This window comes from Corapipo altera, unplaced genomic scaffold (genome assembly GCF_003945725.1).
Source record: "Corapipo altera isolate COAL_440 unplaced genomic scaffold, ASM394572v1 2c, whole genome shotgun sequence".
Classification (NCBI taxonomy): Eukaryota; Metazoa; Chordata; class Aves; order Passeriformes; family Pipridae; genus Corapipo; species Corapipo altera.
The window spans coordinates 1,429,217-1,449,574 of NW_020884923.1; the positions used below are offsets into that span (position 1 = coordinate 1,429,217).

General features: G+C 39.9%; 1 protein-coding gene across 1 annotated transcript in view; it reads right to left on the bottom strand.

The window, feature by feature from the left end:
- Positions 1 to 20,358, bottom strand: part of PCNX2 (pecanex 2) — a 156,032-nt gene that overhangs the window by 121,949 nt on the left and 13,725 nt on the right. The window contains exons 6-8 of the mRNA XM_027657281.1: positions 10,879 to 11,026; positions 10,565 to 10,710; positions 9,246 to 9,339 (exon numbers count right to left, since the gene is read on the bottom strand). Coding sequence (XP_027513082.1) covers positions 9,246 to 9,339; positions 10,565 to 10,710; positions 10,879 to 11,026 — 388 coding nt within the window. The remainder of the gene's footprint in view (positions 1 to 9,245; positions 9,340 to 10,564; positions 10,711 to 10,878; positions 11,027 to 20,358) is intronic.

Below are 20,358 nucleotides of genomic sequence, written 5' to 3' on the forward strand. Positions count from 1 at the left end.
ATGTACTAAAATCTTTAAAAGCAAACAACATGTGTTATCTAATAAACTAAAGGATGCATTTTGAGAAGACGCAGCTTTACTAACAGCACCCAGGGTTCCATTATCTCCGGAGTACTTAAAAACATCCCTTTTAGCTCTACTTATGGAAGGGCAGCGGGAGGGAAGAGAGGCCAGTCCTAAAAGCTGAAAGACTCCATAAACTCCTAGTCCTGAGCAGGATTTTGCTGCCATCATGCGGCAGCATAGCCCTCTCACATCTCCGAGTCTTAATGTGCCAAAAACACTGGCATCCCTGCCCTGTGTTCAGTGAAAGAAGGGCTAAAAACCCCTATGCAAATACAGGAAAGGATTTTAATCGGCCAAGCCTAATACAAGGGTTTCTTCCTGTTCCTTGCAAGCCAGGAGGAAAATGCTACTGAGTTTGTAAAGAGTTCTTTTCAGAAAAATCCATGGCTCCATTGTGATCAAAACATTACCATTTTCAGTGCACACATGCACACACTACGTTCATTTATGTGTTCAAGCAGCACTGTGCCCAGGGGAGTGGCTCATCTGAAATCACTGAATCCCAAAAGGGACCATATAACATTTTTGCATCCATGCAACGTGCTTGGCTGCAGAACTGCAAAACCTGACAGGCAGCATTAAGAAATCTTTAAGATTCAGCTGCCTATTACTAGAGCAGTGAGAGATTTTGTTATTTGGGTCACCTTGCTGAGAAACACAAAGATGTTTTAGTGATACACTATTTTGTAATTCTAAAACAACACTTTGAAACACCAACAAAAAAAAAGAAATCTACTCTTAAGTTTACTCCCTCCTATGAGGAATAAACCTCAAAGGTTCAGGGGATTTTCCAGCAGTGAACATACTAAAGTATTAATGGATTTATAAAGGAGACATACAGTACCACAAAGGCATTCAGATAGACTTTTGTATAGTATAATGCACTCAAGTAGCTTATTCAGGGACGTGAATGTAAATCAAATAAGTTAACTCATTGATTTGACACAATTCTCTCTTTTGCCCAGGGCCAGAAACATTGGCACTCAGCAGGAGTACTGACAGGTAGCTTAAGTTATTTTTTTAATACTTGTTAGTCACTATTTTGCCGAAACTACTTTTTTAAATCATTGGTCCTTCTGATGCCAAAAATAAAAATATTCTCAAAACAAACAAAAAATGTATGACATTTTTTTAAATGGAGGTCTTTATCTGTACTGCAAAAGATTTTAGACTCTAACTATAACATAGCCTTTTAGAAGCTTGGTTTTAGTGTCAGAACCACATCTAAAAAAAAAAGGAAAGCAAAGAGTATAGAGGATCAATTGCTCAGACAGAACAAGTAAAGTCCCATATGAATGCATGATTGTACTGGTATGGTTGAACCATGTGTGGTAATGAAAGATACATAATTTTATCCTACATAAAATTATATTGTTCTAATAACATTACACTTAAATTCAAAGATACATGACCAAGAAAGCAGATAAGGCTCAAACTGGAATATTTTTTTGAAAGGTATATGGATTATATATATATACAGTTGATTTCAAGTGAAAGCTCAAGTTTCACTTACGCAGCAAGGAAATCTGCACCTAAGATAAAGGTGCTTTTACTAAGAGCTGGGCAATCATTCTTTCTGTTTGTGTTGGTTTTGACTGGAGTAGAGTTAATTTTCTTTATAGTAGCTGGTATGGGACTATGGTTTGGATTTGTGCTGAAAACTGTGTTGATAACCCAGGATGTTCTAGCTGTTGCTGAGCATGGCTTACACAGAATTAATGCCTTTTCTGCTTCTCACAGCACCCCATCAGCGAGGAGGATGGGGGTGCACAAGGAGTTGGGAGGCAACTCAGCCAGGACAGCTGATCCCAACTGACTACAGGGACAGTCCACACCATATGGCACTCAGCATATAAATCAAGATGAAGAAGAAGAAAGGTGGGGATGTTTGGAGTGATGGTATTTCTCTTCCCAAGTCACCATGACACATGATGGAGCCTGGCTTTCCTGGAGGTGGCTGAATACTTGCCAGCCCAGAGAAAGCGGTGAATGTATTCCTTCATTTTCTTTGCTTGGGTATGTAGCTTTTCCTTTACCTATAAACTAGTGGGTTGAAATAAAGAGAGTTTTTCTCACTTCTGACTTTTACCCCCCCATCCCATCGGGGGGAGTAAGCAAGTGGCTGTATGGTGCATAGTTGCCAGCTGGGGTTAAACCATGACACTGCTCCTGTTCTCAAATACTTCAGATGCAGGCCACATCCATTTCTGTGGCCTATTTTACATATTTATTTTTAACTCCAGTTTTTACTACACATATGCAGCCTAGTAGCCTCCTGATGAAAATTATGGTTATTGCTGGCATGTTGTCAGACACATGAAGTGATAAACTGCAGCAAGAAGTCCAGCATTTACACCTATATATGTATTTGAATCAATCAAATGCTTTTGCATCACGAAGGTAAAAACTAGGATTGTTCTGAAGAGACATCAACTCTCCCTCTTAAAAATCAATACATGTGTATCCTGCACAGAATTGGGAGTTTCAATATGGTTTTCTTCTCAGGAATTTAACGCAGGACAGAAGGAAATGGGTTCAAGAATACAAGCAGTATTCTTATAAACTACATCCACTAAAACCTAGAGTATTTCTTGAAAGGAATATAAACGGCCAAATGCTTCCACAGCTTATACAGGCACAACTCCAGTTGGCTTTAGAAGATCTAATACTTGACTTGAGAGACAGAATTGGTCTATCCTCAAAAAGTAGCCCTTAAATTTTTTCTACGTAAGAATAAAATCCTCTACAAAGACCATTTTTTCCTTGGAGCTACATGTATCTCAGTTTTTCAGCTAACAGAAAAAACATTCCTGGGTTGGAATGGACATATCCACATCAGGATTTTAAGCATGGACCACCTTCTGTATTTTCTGAAAAGTACTTAACTATATCATATGTGTTTGCCCACACACCAAAGCAAGCTCAGTGCTTTAAATAGAAGAAGATTGTAAGGATGCAGAGAAATGTGCTCAAATACCCATACGTACTACCAGGTATGTAGCATGACCTTACAGTGCTATGCTCTTCAGGGATGTTTAATGGTCTGCTCTTATCTCAGATCTGAACACCCACAAACATCTCAGAGATAGACTGCAATATGCCTGAGCAAAACAGCATGAGAAAAATGCAAAACGCTTTCTGGAAATAAATCCATTACCCCTGAAATAAAGAGTTGTTCACATTAGCTAGCAAAATGCTATGCTGAAATAAACATCATGGTGACGGATCATCAGTAAAACTCATGGCACAAAGCATCTGAGTTTCACAGTGCTATCATGCCTGTGAACTGCTTCAGGTAGTACCATGGAAGTTTTTGGATAGTTTATTCCTGATTGGGAACATCTGCAAAACTATTTGAAGCAAAAAAGCTTAAAGGACAAATAATTTGAATATAATTTGAAAATAATTCTATAATCACTAGAGTATTTCACAGATTATCACATGAATAGAGCCATTTATTTAGAATCCCAGAATCATAGAATCAGTCGGGTTGGAAAAGACCTCCGAGATCAGCAAGTCCAACCCTTGATCCAACACCGCCGTGGTTACTAGACCATGGCACTAAGTGCCACATCCAGTCTCTAATAAAAAACTTCCAGGGACAGTGAATCCACCACCTCCCTGGGCAGCCCACTCCAACGTCTGATTACTTTCTCTGTAAAAAATTTCTTCCTAATATCCAACCTAAACTTCCCCTGGCAGAGCTTAAGATCGTGCCCTCTTGTCCTGCTGCTGGTCGCCTGGGAGTTAACAACTTTATACCTAACAGCATTGGGTTTTGATATCACATGTTGTGTTCACTGTTTCTCCAAGCATTATTTCTTTCATTACAAAGAACACAATTTTACACATGGAAAAAATTCGCATACATTTTTGATAAGAGCAAAACTACATAAAAATTACCAAAATAGTAACATTTGTTACATTAGTGCCCTCAAGTTTATTGTAAGCTTATTTTTTCTGTCTTTCACAATATAAGTGAAGGGAAACAGATACGGACAATACATTCAGGCAGTATATATTATTCTATAACTTGACACCTGAGAAAAGAAACTGCAACAGACTACATTATTCAGAGTTTTTCATAGATGTGAAACCAGGAAGGACAACCTTCCAATGCATCAAGCTCGTATATTCAAATAATTTAGAAAGATAGAGCAGGTTTTATACACATGTTGAGGACAGTTACAGTACTGAGCAGCAACAAGCATTGACACGCTTTTCTTCAATATTTATGTACACACACGCTGGAGGTGCTCAACAGGAGCCCCAGAATGCAAAGAAAGTACATTTAGAAAAGTAGTTAAACATTAAAAAACTTATTAGCCTTGTACAGCAAGTATGCACAAAATATGATTGCTGTTAAATTTATATACTGGCATGGATATATACTTCATGGCTCTTTCAGCCTCTGTACTGGGGACAGATCATGCAACTCAAGCAAAAATCATTAATTATACTACTATAATATATAGTGTAATTTGAGGGGTTTATGCTTTCATTGATATTTATGGACCAACATAACATGATAGCTCACATATATCTTCTTGACTGCTTATCAAAATTAACTGTTATTTAATTGCAAGACATTCAAGGTAAAGAAATTAAAGATCTGCTTTCTATCACTCTGTGACAGAAAAGGTATGGCAGACTGACACCTCCTTATTCATAAGACAGTCACTAACACCACCTTGTTTCTCCTGAGCCCAGAAGATAACTGTATACGTCTAATAATGCTTTAACTTACACATCCTTTCAGCTCACTTTTTTAAGGGTGTGTTCTTATTAATGCTCATGGGTTTTACTTAGTATCACCAATCTTATATGAAGAACTTGAAATTCTAACTGTTCTGTATAGGTAAGACGAAAATTTAGAGGCCATTTGGTGAGAAGTGAAACTAACCATGACAAAAGGCAGTTCGGGTTTATACCCAGCACGTGCTTTACACAAATGGCAACTCTCTTACCATTATGTGCCTTCCCAGAAGCCAAGCACATACTCAAAACACACAGCATAGAAACATAAGGATTCACTGTAAGAGAGACGAAGGCTGGTAAAGAACTTAATGTAATGGGGCAGAAGAATGGCTTTCAGACGCAAAAGCCATTTCCAATTTCTCACTCCAAAGCAAATTCAAATGGTCTTTCTGTACTAATTTCTAATGTAATCCATGAGCTGAGAATACAGTTTACACTTTGTCTTGTCAAAGCCTGTCACAAAACAATTTATGGCTACAGGTGATCTTGGCAGGGTAATGGGAGCATCAAATTAAGAATCAATTAGCTCAGTGGGGAACCCATTCCCCAGAGACTGCTGGCAAGAGGTGTTGCTGGCAAGAGAACAGCCAAAAGTGGGGTCAGGGTACTTGCATGGACAATAATTGGGGAATTGATTAGCTACCTGCCAATGTTTAAATAACTCACCAAACTCAGTGATAAGAATGTCTCACCAAAGGGGGGGTTAAGACGGAAAAGGAATTATCTATTTTTGTTGATCATTACAACACAAAAGCCTCCTTGAAATTTACCTTGGCCAAGTGTTTAAATATTTTAAAAGCTGCACTGCTAGACCAGCGAGAGACAATTTGGTGAGACACAAATACGGAGACAACCTGAAAAAATAATAATTTTTAGTAAGCTTTGGCAGAATTAAGTGATAATTTTGGAAATTATTAAACCAAAAAAAAAGTATTTATAGTACATTTAAGAAGCTCTGAAAACTTCCCAGGATAAGGACTGCAGGTACAGGTAATATCTGTCATTAGGACAACTACTGTAGTTGCAAAAGACAACAATAAAAATAAACAAAGACAAAAAATAGAAACTGGTAGAATATATATTAACACTGATAAACTAGAGAATACTCCAGTGATAATCTCACAACACTGCAGAGGTAAAAAGAGGTGATGGACCACTGATATTTGACAAGAAAAAGTGTAATTCCCTTTAACAGTATTGCCTGCCATATTAAGGAGTCTCTGAAGGAAGAAATCACAGACTCCTTTAAACTTGGACATCTGCTTCCTCTGGTACATTGTAATCCATTGTTGTTCACCTATTGCTTCACAAGCAAAGGAAAAGCAGGAAGCATGCCAAAGCACAGAATAAAAATAAAACCATAACATATCCTCACTTCTGTGATAGAGTGGCATTGTTAAGATTTTGCATTATTTGTGAGAAATTATCAGAAGCCATGCTAAGATGATAAAATGTTTACAGATCATAAAAATACTAGTTTAATTTCAAATCCTAATAAGCTGATGTGAAATGCCATACAGGTTAAGACTTTATTAAAGGAGCAGACAATAGTAGGACTCAACAGAAAGAAACAGCAGGTTATAATTTGAATTTAAGACCATTAAACATTAGTTAGTCTGCCTCAAGGCTTTCTTTAATGGCTTCTTTCGAGTTATATTTAAATACTTTCTTTAGTTTTGCATAACTTAGTTAAAAGGTAGTTACCTATGGCCATTTCATTAGGCAATTATCTTACTCTCGATAAACCAGCCAGAGTTCATACCCTCTTCAGTCAAAATTCCTTCCCCTTTCACAACTGCAGTGTTACCCAGAAGGGTCACAGCTCCCAGCACACCAGTGACTGGCTTGCTGACTCTCCCAACACCACCCCCAAAGCAAGAGGCCTCTGTCTGGGCCAACTCTCCTCATAAAGAAACACATCAGGGCACAGTCCACTCAAATCCACATGTTACTCCACTGGCTCAACTCAGTTTGACATTTTCCCTTTAGGAGCAAGTTAATCTTAAAAGTATAAAGCAAGTATGACTGGTGAGAAGTGTTTTAACAGCTCATACACATATACTGCAAACCTATGTATTGTTCTCTACACTTATTCTAAATTCTGAAATCTGGGCTTCCCAAGATCAAAACTCTACTCCTACTATTCAAGGAGAATGCCACTTCTTATGTCAAACCATTAATATTCTCCTGCATCCTTTGACCTCATAAAATCTAATTTGGATGGCTCATTAATGAATTCAGACACCAGCCCTCAAGCTGCACTGTCTCAAATGCTCATGAAGAAGTACTGTCAAAATCATTGTCTTCTCCTTAGTTAACTTTCCAACAGGCTGCGAGACAAGCAGAGTTCATCTCTGAGGTGGTTACCCTGTCTCATTCTAGCATTCTTTCGTAACAGCAACATCTCCTGTTGGTATGGGTTACTCTCATAATGAACACTTCTACTAGAGGTAGGCCCACCCACAAGGGAATAATTTCTGTCAAGGACTCTCCACAGTCAGACACACAGAAGAGACTAAGTGAAGAGACTACCCCTTGTGCTTTGTTTTATTCTATTTGCCTTTTTCTTCAGTAATAAAAAGATCATTAGTTAATAATGGTGATCATGTATTTTACCTTTAACCATGGATAGGAAAGTAACCTGACATACGTGATGTGCAAGCCTGCAGGTGGGGACAGGGGAAAAGGGGAAGGAAAGAAGCCTCATTCCTGAACTATTCTTAAAGCACATTTCCCCCTCTATTTTCTATATGCTGTGTTCCGTACTGTCTAAATACAAAATTACTTGATAGTGAACACCTTAAAAAACAACAAAACCCACTTCCTTCCCATCATGCCCTCCATTTTATGTGCATACTTAATGCATACTTAATGCTCCCCTGCTCCTCTCCTTATTTTTCACATTAACTTCTGCTTTGCACTTCCGTGCATGCTGCTCTGCTCTTGGAAAAGCTCTTGTGTTCTGTCTTCCCATTCACTCCCATAAAAAAACAGTCCTGGGAACTCACTTGTCTTTACTGATCTATTCTACTCCCCAGCCTAAACTGTCACTGTACCCTGAGATTTCCAGCAAAGGTGGTGATCTTTAGAAATTGCATGCACATAAATGCCTGCAACGTATATCTGAACTTGCTTTTGTTAACAAGATTTAGTAGACCCCTTAAAAATAATTCACATCCCTAGAAGTCTGCAAACCACAAACTAAAAAATAGCACTTGGCACAGGAAGACAGAGATGTCAACAAGCATCTATCAAAGGCAGGTTCAGCATGACTTCTTATATGAGAAGGAAGATTGTCCTTCCTTTGATTAAAAACAAATTAAGTGACAAAAGTCAGGGGACAGAAAACTATTTCTGAATTTAGGACAGATTCAAGTTCATAACTATAAGAAGGGGGAGGAGGAGAGTGTTCTGTGCAAGGTGAAACAAAGACAGTTGCAAGAGTTAAATAGTACCAAAGTAAAATGTTTCATTTTTCAGATCAACACTAAACTCTACCAAGTCAGTGGTTTTTTATTTTGCTAAAGACAGACCAAAGATTTCTACTGTAGATGAACTCAAATTATTTTATTTTACTCGTTGCCTACTGACAAATAACAGCATTATTCTCATGTCTCTCATAATAGCATTCTACCTGAAATGCTAACACAATTTTTAACATGGTCCCAAGTTTTTCAAGTCTCCACTGAAAGCCAAACACTTGAAGAACAATATTTGCTATTAACAAAGACCATTTTCACTCCCTCACTCAACTTGTCCAAATGCTGTAAAACAGTATGAAAACCAAAATTATTTCATAAAAATACTTACAAATATTTAAAATTCTTTTTACAGATATGCAAACAACAGATCACGTAGAAGAGCATGGAAACCACAGTAATGAACACAGTATTTGTGTGTATCACTCCAAAAAGACCTTTGAAAAATGGATACCTTATTAGAGTGCCAAACTATCATTAGGGATTTAATGCAAGGTGAAAGGCTCTGCTGCTAGAATTGACATGAAGCAGTGTCAGTGACTGATACTGACACAGCACTAAAAATCTTCAAATGACCCAAGAGGTATGGGAAGCAAACAAGACAAGGTTTAGAGAACAGCTGGTAACAATCTCACTTATTTTGTTTTATTTACAATCTTATTTATAATCTCTACACTTGACTTTGTCTATTCCCAGAAAGTAATGAAAGCACAGTGGATAGTTCTGGTTTTCATTTTCACTTTCTCTTTTCAATATTCTTATAAATCTCTCACTGTTTTTAGCAGAAAACAAAAACCAAAAATTCACGCTTTGACTTCTCTAGAAGAAGTTAGCACATATATTCTTCAATACCCCCCCTTCATGTGCATCTTTCACAGCTACAGTTTCATAGTTTCTGATAATGAAAGCTCTTAACATTTCTAAAAATAAGGGCTTACTTACTGAGCATTTGACATACAATCACAATGTGATAGCTGATGTCTAAAATTTCCTTCCTTCTGACAGCCAGCTTTTAAATAGCAGGATCTAATTTCCCCTTTAGAAAATACAGAAGGAAAAAAATCAGTTCAGTGACATGATCATTTGCTTTACACACAAAATTTATAAAAAATACATTTTAGGTCAGGTATATATACGAATATATAGTTCTCAGTCTGTGTACTAGACTTATTTTAGACTTCAGAAAGCAAATTAATATTTGAACAACTGAAAACCTGAGACAAATCAAAAAAACACAGAAGTTACAGTGAATATTTAAAAGGTAAATTAAACACAGAGCCCATTGATCAATGTAAGTTCACTGTAAAATGTGAAATAATCAGATTTTTCTCTTTCCATTCACAAAGGTGAGGTCAGAAGGTACACAGCAGCAAAACATTCTGCTACAAGTGTAGCTGCTGCTACTCCCTGCTCACACACATGCAGCACAAAGCGAAGGGTCGCTGCTCACTGACCTGGAGGCCGTGCCATCTGCCCGACTGGCAGCTGCTGCCCTTAGCCCCACAGCATGCCAGTGGCTGCAGCCAAGGGCAGGAGGAGCTGGCAGAAAACCAAAATATCTCTGGGGTCATGAACCCAGCTACCATGAGCACTCATTCCATGCTGGTTTTGAAGGCACTTTCAAAGGAAATAGGGCTTGTGGGACAGCTGCCTTTCAGAGGTATGAGCCAGTACCTCACAGGGGTACAAGAGGCTCAGACAAACCTCCACCAAGTGTACTACAGCTTCAGACTCTAGGTATAGCTTCAGAGCAGTAGCATTCCCAGTAAAGGCATGGGGCAAGACTAGGTCACTCATTAATTCTCTTGTAAAGGGTAGCAGACCACAACTCCAAATTATCAGACCACAACTCCACCACAATTATCAGAGATCGGTCTGAGTCAGCTGAATAAAAAAAACAGGAAAAAGGATGAATGTTTTGCCCCATCAAGCCAGTGCAAAACTCCTAGTCAGGTAGAAAACACCAGGAGTTCTTCTGAAGAGACAGAAGTAGTCTTCTGGCCTAGCCAGTATCTTTTAAGGATGATATTTAGAAGGCGAACTTCAAGCAGTGTATAAGGCTCAGGTCTATGATGGTCATTGGTGGATTTTGAAAACTCTATTTATTGCCGATCTGACTTTAAATTACTAAACCCTTTTCTTTCCCCCACACAGAAAAACATGCAACAGATAACAGACAAGAGAAATATCCTTCCATGGCATTTAAATTTTCTTTAGAAATTTCCTCATGCATTGTAATTATCCTAGCTACATAAACTCACCATTTTCATCTATGAACACGTGCATTGCATCCATGGAGAGCTCATCTTGCACAGATGCCTCAGGTCCACTTATTACTTGCAAGACAGAACTGTCTTGCTGAGAAGTTACCCGGTAGATTATCTGCCTTTGCCTGCTGCCCTGGTAACTTGACACAAAAATGTTTCAAAACTACTATGAGGAACTTTTTTCTTGTTCTCAATAAAACAAAAAGAAAGAGAGGTTAATTAAAAGTTTATGTCATTTCTACTCAGTGAAACAAAACGTCTTACATCATATCTTTGAAGTACAAAATTGTAAAGTAAACTGGCCTTACAGTGCTGCAAATTTGGCAGACTCTGGTAGCACCGGACTAGTACTAGCATGATCTTGGCTTTGCACATCTGATCTTTCCTGTTTAGGAAGTTGCTCACAGTGCTTTTCTGTTCCCACCATTTCTTCTTTTCTCTCCGTCATCTGGCTATCTGGAAAACAGGGCAATGAAGTGGAGCCACTCTCCGCAGACAACTTTCAAGAGTTTCGTTCATTAACTTCTGAACAAGAGCATCTAAAAAAGAAAATCTAAAACACTGCCATACTTACTAGTTTTATGGAAAGCATTATAGCTACTTAAAACAATACAACCACAGAAATCTGGATGAGGAGGTACTCTGATTTGAGGAGTCTGTGTGAATTGGGTTGTTTCAAGAACACGCTGTGTGAAGCAGAGAACAAGAGAGAATTTCTGCTTTGCCTCTCCTATTGTTTCAGAGGGAATCAACCTGTTCCTAACCTAGAATGGTAAGAGGCTGCTTCCCTGGGGGCCATAATTTGTTCCCAAGCTGTGTATACTGGCAGTGGAAAAGCCGAAGCACTGGCCCATTCCCTTCTTACAAAAGGCAAACCAGCACCTCCAAAGGAAATAGAGCTATTGGACAGGAAAGCAGGTAGCTGCCTAATCCCTCTTCCCCACTGGCCACACACCTGATGCAGGGAAAACTGTCAAAACAATTTTTCAGTAGATTTTCCTATGCGTGGAAATACAGAACTATAGATTTTAAAATACACATGAAGTATTTTTCTGATTTCTACTACTCTGAATACCAATTATATCAATGTTCCCTCTCTACACACACGTCATTTACATGTATACATGTACTACTTTCGAGCAGTATTCTCTTTTAGTTAGTAATGTTCATGGTAAACAGTGAAACATTTTGCAACTGTGTTTTGTGTATAAAGTAAAAAAATTATCTGTTAGGATTTTAAAGGGTAATTAAGTGATTTCATCAGCACCATGTGCAGTTGTGCAATTAAATGTTTTAAATGGAAAGAAGTTCTTTTCTGCTGCTTGTTGGAGATGCTTCATTAAATCCTGTAGCCTTTTGCACTAAGCAAGGTGTATTGAAACATACTTATTCAGACTTCTTGCAAGACCTGCTGTTTAAACATCTTAGGAATTTAATCAAGCAAAAACCCACAGAAATTTCCCTACATGGAAAATTCCATTTGGTAAACCATACTTCTCATCACTTTCTAAATCATATTTCTTACAATTACCATTCACAGAATCACAGAATCAACTAGGTTGGAAAAGACCTCCGAGATCATTGAGTCCAACCTATGACCGAACACCACCTTGTCAACTAGACCATGGCACTCAGTGCCACATCCAGTCTTTCCTTAAACATCTCCAGGAACGGTGACCCCACCACCTCCCTGAGCAGCCCATTCCAATGCCCAATCACTCTTTCTGTGAAGAAATTCTTCCTAATGTACTAACCTAAACTTCCTCTGGCACAGCTTAAGACTGTATCCTCTTGTCCTATTGCTTGTTGCCTGGGACAACCTCCTTTCCCATCTCCCCTGAGCCTCCTCCTCTCCAGGCTAAACAACCCCAGTTACCTCAGCTGCTCCTCATAGGACTTGTGCTCCAGACTCTTCACCAGCTCCACTGCCCTTCTCTGAACATGCTCCAGCACCTCAATGTCCTTCCTGAATTCAGGGGCCCAGAACTGGACACAGTACTCACGGCAAGGCCTCACCAGTGCCAAGTACAGGGGAAGAACCACTTCCCTAGTCCTGCTGGCCACACTATTCCTGATACAGGCCAGGATGCCATTGGCCTTCTAGGCCACCTGGGCACACTGCTGGCTCATGTTCAGCTTCCTGTCAATCCAAACCCCCACGTCCCTTTCTGCCTGGCTACTCTCCAGCCACTCTGTGCCCAGCCCGTAGCACTGCATGGGGTTGTCGTGGCCAAACTGCAGGACCTGGCATTTGATCTTGTTGAACCTCATACGCTTGGATTCGGCCCATCTGTCACGGTCCCTCTGCAGAGCCTTCTTACTGTCCAGCAGACTGACATTCCCCCCCAATTTGGTGTCATCTGCAAATTTACTAATGATAGATTTGATCCCCTCATCCAGATCATCAAAAAAGATATTAAACAGGATTGGGCCCAACACTGATCCCTGAGGGACAGTACCAGTGACTGGCCAAACCTAACTTGCAAGAGTCACCAGTTAAGAAATGGTGGTGTCATAGCTAAGATGGTCTAAGGACAAAAGAGATTCAAGGCTTGTAGAGAGATATAATCCTTTTATTAGGTCAACTGATAAAATCGAAAAAAGTAAACAAGCTTTTTGACATACAGAGCTTTCAGATCATCTGTCTTGTTGTCCTCCAACTGCATCAGCTGATGTACTAACACATTACTTCTACAAACAAACTTACCCTCAGGAGTTAAGACATCTGTACACCAGTTTCAATCTGCAGGACACACCCCTCTACTATCCTAAAGCCTCAGACTTACACTTAACAACTTTTTGCTGCAGACACTTCACTCAATTTTTTTTGGGGGGGGAGGCAGAAGGGGGCAGCATCCAGAAGCATAAGAACAACTTCAATTGTAGCACCACATCTTGTCCCAGCACGTCTCAGCCCTTAATGTGAAGCACGAGAAGCATCATCCAACCTTAAGGGCCTCAGTGGAGCCCCAGACACTCACCAGTCCAGGTTCCAGAAGCAAGAGGGCAGCAGAGATAAAGACACCATGTAATTCTTGCTTGGAACAGCAGTGTTCCTTCAGCTTCCACAAAGAGGGGGAAAAAAAGGATCTCACTACAACACTGCCAATCTTCCAAGTCTCCTGTCCTCTTTCTGTAGCACATGAAAACCAAGGATCCTGACTCTCTGTGCAATAAATAAAGTGAAATGATTGCAAATCTGATTTAGGGAAATATTTTGTATCTGTTGTGTATGGAGGGAGGCATAATTCAAGAGGTCTTCCAGATCTATCTTCGTCTATTTAAGAAAAAAAAAGTAGTTAGGGGAACAGACAACAATTTTTTCCTTTCCTAATTAAAGATTTAAATTCCAGTTTAAGCCATTACTGAAGCATCTCCTTAATGATGTAATTATAGCTGCAGGAGGTGATGGAACCACAGACACCTAATCAAAAACACCTTTCTAAAGGCTTGGGCTGTTCAAGCTGTAAGAATAATTGATAGAGATCAGGAACTGTGGTTTTAATAATCTAATTGGTCCCATATTGCCCCAAACTAGCTCTAGGGCTGGAACAATTAAAGAGATTTTTAAAATTTCATTATCTAGTGGTTTTAGAAAATGCCTCTCTCTTTTCCATTCCAAACCACAAGCCTTGCAGACTTCTTTTTCCTACCGTGGTAAAGAGTCATAATAATAAAAACCTAAACATACTGCTTCTTACAGGCTTTACATGTGAAAACACTATGGTGACAAGTACTTCCAGCACTGGAAAGATGGGCCATGATGGTTTTGTGACTGGCTTTCATGATTATTAGTCATCTTCTTCCAAGTGACTTAGACCTTCAGTATGTAAATGGAGATAGTGATGTCTAGACTAGGAGTGTCCTGCCAGGGTACGTAATCGGCTCTACGTCACCTAATGCTCCTTCCATGGAAATTGTGCTGGCAAAGCTCAAGTACTAAGAAAAACCTCTTCCAAGAGCAAGAGCGGACTAAAAAGTACAACATGGCAGCGTACTTGCACTTTCCCTGTGGTCTCCTAACAGACCCATTTACCCTGTTCCACTGCTCCACACATCTACAGTGTACACATGGCTGGGCTCACAGAAGTTTCAAGCTCAGACCCAGGCTCTGCAATAACTGCATAATTTGTCTGGAAATGATATGCCACATGACTCAGACATGTGAGGTGTAACTATCAGGACTCATGGCTACATCAGTCTTGGGGCAGGGTGATTCAGAAGAGTCCTGCACAAACAGCCAAGTTTCGGTCTGTACACCATTTTCATATTTTGATTGAGCAGAAGACACATCTTTAAGTTATCCTGGTAAAACACTTACCAAGATGAATATTTCTTATATGTTCCATATAGGTATAAGATACTTCCTATAAACATTTTTGTCTGCACTGAAGACTTTTAACAGCATAGCAACATTACTTAAAAACATCCCAGTGTTGACAAATGAGCTCCTAAACTAAATGCAGTTACACTACCAAAACTTTCTTTGTCATGTAACTTTTTCATTTATCAAACACATTTTAAGCATCCCAAATTATCTTTATAGACAAACATTTGGTTAACACCGGGAAGAGGCTGAAGCCAGTTTTACATTGAAGTGGAACAGCCTTTGTACATATGTAAGTACAGTGAGTCCAGAGGAGGGCCACAAGGATGGTTAGAGGGATGGAATACCTCTCCTACGAGGAAAGGCTGAGGGAGTTGGCTGAGATTTCAGCCTGGAGAAGAGAAGGCTCCAGGGAGACATAATTACAGCCTTTCAGTGCCTGAAGAGAGACTACAAGAAATCTGAAGAGGGTTTTTTTACAGGGGTATGTAGTGACAGAACAAGAGGGAATGGCTCTAAACTGAAAGAGGGCAGGTTTAGATTGGCTATTCAGAAGAAATTTCTCACTGTGAGGGTGGTGAGGAACTGGCACAGGTGGCCCAGAGAAGTTATGGATGGCTCACTCCTGGAAGTGTTCAAGGCCAGGTTCGATGGGGCTCTGAGCAACCTGATCTAGTGGAAGGTGTTCCTGCCCATGGCAGGGGTTTGGAACTAGGTGATCTTTATTAAGGTCCCTTCCAACCCTAACCATTCTCTGATACAGTAATCATGATAACCAACTATCAGTGTACCTCAACTTTAAAGTTGCTTTATTATTAGGTAACTAGAATGAAATTTTATTGTTCTGTAACTTTTCACCAAAACATTTACTATTTTGTGGCCCCTTACCAGTCTTTCAGACCTTCTTCCTCACCTTTTACTTGCATGTCCCTATCCCAATCTCCACAACTTACTCCTGTAGATTAAAATGTCACTGCTGTCATAATTTCAAATGCCATCTGGTTTGAAATCTGGTCAAGCAAAATTAAGCTAATTAAGCCTCTCCCTCTTCTGTTCATTAATTGCTTTCCTGCAAAATCCACTTTATTCCACAACGTTATACTCCAAAATAGCAAGTTTTACTTTAAAATATTTTTTTCCTGTTTGGCCACACAGATAATTGACTCTAAATTGCTCTGTGCTTTTCTTAGTACCAGCATGAAACAAAAGTTCTACAAGTTTTGAACTGTCCCATTCATATATCTGGAGAATGTCTTAAGGACATTCCCAACTTTTTCGTCATCAACTGCTTTAGCAGAAACATCTATTTTATGTACTTTATTCTCAACCTATAGATTCACCTATTAGAAAAAACTGACATTAAAGCTGGTCATCCACCAAACAACGGGAGTGCCCAGGGAACATCATACAGTCCAAGAATTGCTATAAAAATTCAACATGGGCACTGAAGAAGCACATCCATTAATCAGGATTACCACATTAATCCTGAAGCAACAGGAAAAACTAGCAATAGTCATTGTACCTGTAACAGGAAGTGACTTGCTCAAAACAATCTCCTAGGTCAGCAGCAGAGCTGGGATTAAATAATCTAATCATTATACCTACCAATTACATCAGAATACAGACCTCTGAAATAACCCCATAGTTTCTTTGCAGATATCAGACTTGTCATCAAACATAGTATTGCTTCTTCAGTTTAAGGACTGAAATTTTAAAACTTCAACCCATCAAGCCTTACACACTGAGTATCAGATTTAGAGAACTGAGTTCTACAAACCATGTCCTCCATATCCCAAGAGGGGTATCAAATGCCATGTGGTCCCTCTCCAGCACAAGAGTCAGGGACGACACACAGCTGCTCTTAGTTCCTACCCACCTGCCAGCAAACTGCCCTGCTGTCACCTCCCACCACGACTGTCACCTGGACTCAATGCACGAGATCCCTCTTCCCCATGACTATATGGCAGGCAATAGCCCTCTCTCTCCCATGCAAGGGGAAAAAAAGGAAAAAAAAAAAAAAAGAGGAGTCTAAAAATATCCACAGGAGTATGTTTTACTTTTTTATAGAAGGGTAATTGCTTGGGATCCAGAACAACTCACTCACAAAGTTGTGGTTTGTGCTCTGCCCAGAATGACGAGTACCTTTTCTAAAAAGAGCCTGCAAAACATCTAAATTCAGGTCATGCAGTCCTGGTTTAGAGTCTCCTGCACCAGTCCCTACCACTCCCACGGCAGGCTTTGCTCCCTGGATGATAATATTGCCTGTCCTAGATTACAAGCCAGCTGTGCCAGAGGGGACATACAGGAGGCTTTGCCCTCCATAAGTCTCATGCACAACTGCTCTTTCTTAGCTGAAGATACATCAGAGGGACCCAGAACAGCCAATAGACCCAACTTTCCTCACACTTCTCAAAGATCGAGGAAAATTTACAGTTGCCCTTCAACACACTTTCATTACGTGGGTGGTACAAATTGGGTTCAAAACTGAAAGGACACTGGTCTGAAAGTAATTTTTAGCAACAGTATCAGTGGTACTTTCTCACCATCTAGAAGAGGTGGAATGGCTACAGAACAGCTCCTGGAGATTTTATGTCCTGTATTTTAACACATTAAATCTGGCATCCCAAGCAAAACAAAGTAAGACTTTAATTTTCCTGTACTGCATTTTACCAAGCTGTCTACCAGCAAAGGCTTACATGGTCAGGACAGTAACTTTTCTGTTTCCATAGAATTCAAAAGTTCTGTGAGGGACCACCTATAACAAAGATCCATCCATGACATTCACTCACTTGCAATACTGTTCCGATGAGCAAATTTCCCCACCTTCTCCAAATTATGTGAAATACAAACTTTCTTATGGACAGCTCTGAGTATACAGCTTTCCAGGAATTTGCCAAGTTTCTCACATTGCCTAATAAACACCTTTGTGGGGTGCATTTCATGCTCATTTGGACCAGATATCTATTTTTAGCTTTTGCCAATTAGACAGTTTGCAAGGTTAAAAGAATGAAAAACAAAAAAACCCAACCTCCTCCCTCAAAACAACTGGTGCATAGCTTGACTTGCTCTGTATTCACACACACTTTTTTTTTGAACAATCACTCTAATGTGGGAATAATGTTTATTCAGATCTGTTCCAAGATGCTATTTTGTTAAAGCATATTTGCAATTGCAAAGTTGTAAACAAATTAAAGGCTTTCTCATTCCTAAAATTCAGTCTTGCTGTGGGGAAGCTCTCAGTAATGACAGTAATTTATTTTAGCAAACAGCACATTCTGACTAGGCTAGAAAACAAAGCCTACTTGCTCTTAAAAATAACTGCCTTTGAACTACCTCTCCCAAGCTCAAGTTCAGATTGAGTCTCTTTTTCCCACAGCAAGGTGCATGAGTCACAGACACCATCTCTGCTCCTGCAGGGCACCCCCTTCCCAGTCCCATTCCTGCTCCAGGGTGACTCTTGTGGGGTCCACACTGGAAACAAGCAGGGATGCTTAATTACACACGTATGCAGCTCAGCTTCACCATCTCACAAAAGCACAGACTTAAGAAAATAGGAATATAGGAAGGTTTAGATTAGATGTTAGGAAGAAATTATCTACTGTGAGGGTCTTGAGGCACTGGAACAGCCTGCCCAGAGAAGCTGTGAATGCCCCATCCCCGAACGTGTTCAAGGCCAGGCTGAACAGGCCTCTGAGCACCCTGGCCTAGCAGAAGGTGTCCCTGACCATGGCAGGGGTTTGGAACTAGATAATCTTTAAGGTCCCTTCCAACCCGAACCATTCTATGATTCTATGAAATTCAGTTCAAATCACTAAGAGCTTGGTTTAAGGGAAGACCAGAATCCTACTGTTTCCTCAGGATCTCATATTTCAACAACAAGAATCTTGTTTGCCAGATCTAAAGCACAATAACTACACATATATTAATAAAGTTTGGGGTTTAGGGTTGAGTTTCTATGGTCACTATGGAATCTGAGTCTGACTTATTTTGATTGCCCATTGCTTTCTTTTATGCAGCAACCTTGCCTGTTCATATTATCCAAGGATACATGTCTGAAAGCCCTTTGCAGATTAGCTGCATGCTTTATTTTTTTATTTAAACTTTCCCCTGAACTTTGATTATCATTTTCTAGCGAAGTCACACCACACAGAAGTAAAATTATTGTGTAAATGCTCCTGTTTTATGATGGAGGAACAGCAAAAAAATCACAATCTACTTGCTACACCCCTCATATTGCTGCATGCTGCAGCATACTGCATGCACAGACAGGTGACCCTGCAACCCAGGGACACATCAGGGCTCTCTGGGCTCAGCAGGGCTCCATTTAGAAGCAGGGCTTGCTCAGCATATATGTGCAACCATAGAGAATAGACTGGAGCCAGCTAGGCAGGCTGATAAACTCAACAGAGCAGGACAGAAACTGCTCTGAAGAATAAACAGCCTGAGAGGGCATGAGAGATGGCTAAGATAGACCAGAAGAGAGGCATCAGGTCTAGGAGGAGCAAAATTTGAGTGGAGCATGGAGAAGAGGGTGAGTACAGGAAAACTGAATGCAAGCTGTGGGGAGGCAACAGCTTTAGGCAGGCTCAACAGAGTGGAAAAGCCTGAAAAAGCAACAGTGTGGATTGCCAGGAAGAACACAGGAAAAGATGAGAGAGAACCAATATGAAGAGGAAGGCAAATTCGGAGAATGCACAGGAGGGGAGTGGCTAAACTGAGAAGGGATGAACAGAGAAGGAAAAGCATAGAACTGGAAATATAAAGTGGAAGAAAAATGGACACAAGTGAAAGATGGAATGTGATAAGGGTCTAATGCACTGGATAGGACAGACAAGAGGGTAGACTTTAGTAAAGACACAGTGAAAGGTACATGAAATCTAAAGGAAAATAACACACTGAGAAGGTAAGTCTACTTGTGTTTTTTCAAGAAAGTAAAAGTACAGATTTCACATTAGTTTCTTAAAAAAGCTGACAAACTTTTAAGTCAGCTGTGAGGTTTTCATGTAATGGAAGGTTCTTCCAGGAACAAGGCAGGAGAGCACGGAGCAGGTAAAATAGGAATGCCAAGCTGTTCTTCTGGGCGCCATTAAGTTTCTTACCTCCCAGGCAAACTAGGTATTGAAATGGCATACTCTTAGGCTGTCTTAAAACAGCTTATTATAGGATCTAATGTAAACCAAACATTTTGGAGAAGGGGAAAATACAGGTTGTCTTATTTCACTTTGGCCCAGATCTTCTAAACTGATCATGCTGGTCACTTGGCAAATACTCCAAGATTGCTTGTGCCTTCACTACACTGTATCTCACATCCTCATTAAATGCCCCTACTAACTTTACCTAGAGAGCTGCTAGAGACACTACAAAAAATAATCCTTCCTAACAGAAAGGGGCCACAGAGTTCAGTGATAACAATGAGAATCCTGATTAAAACCAGATATTTCTATACAAGAGGTATAAATTA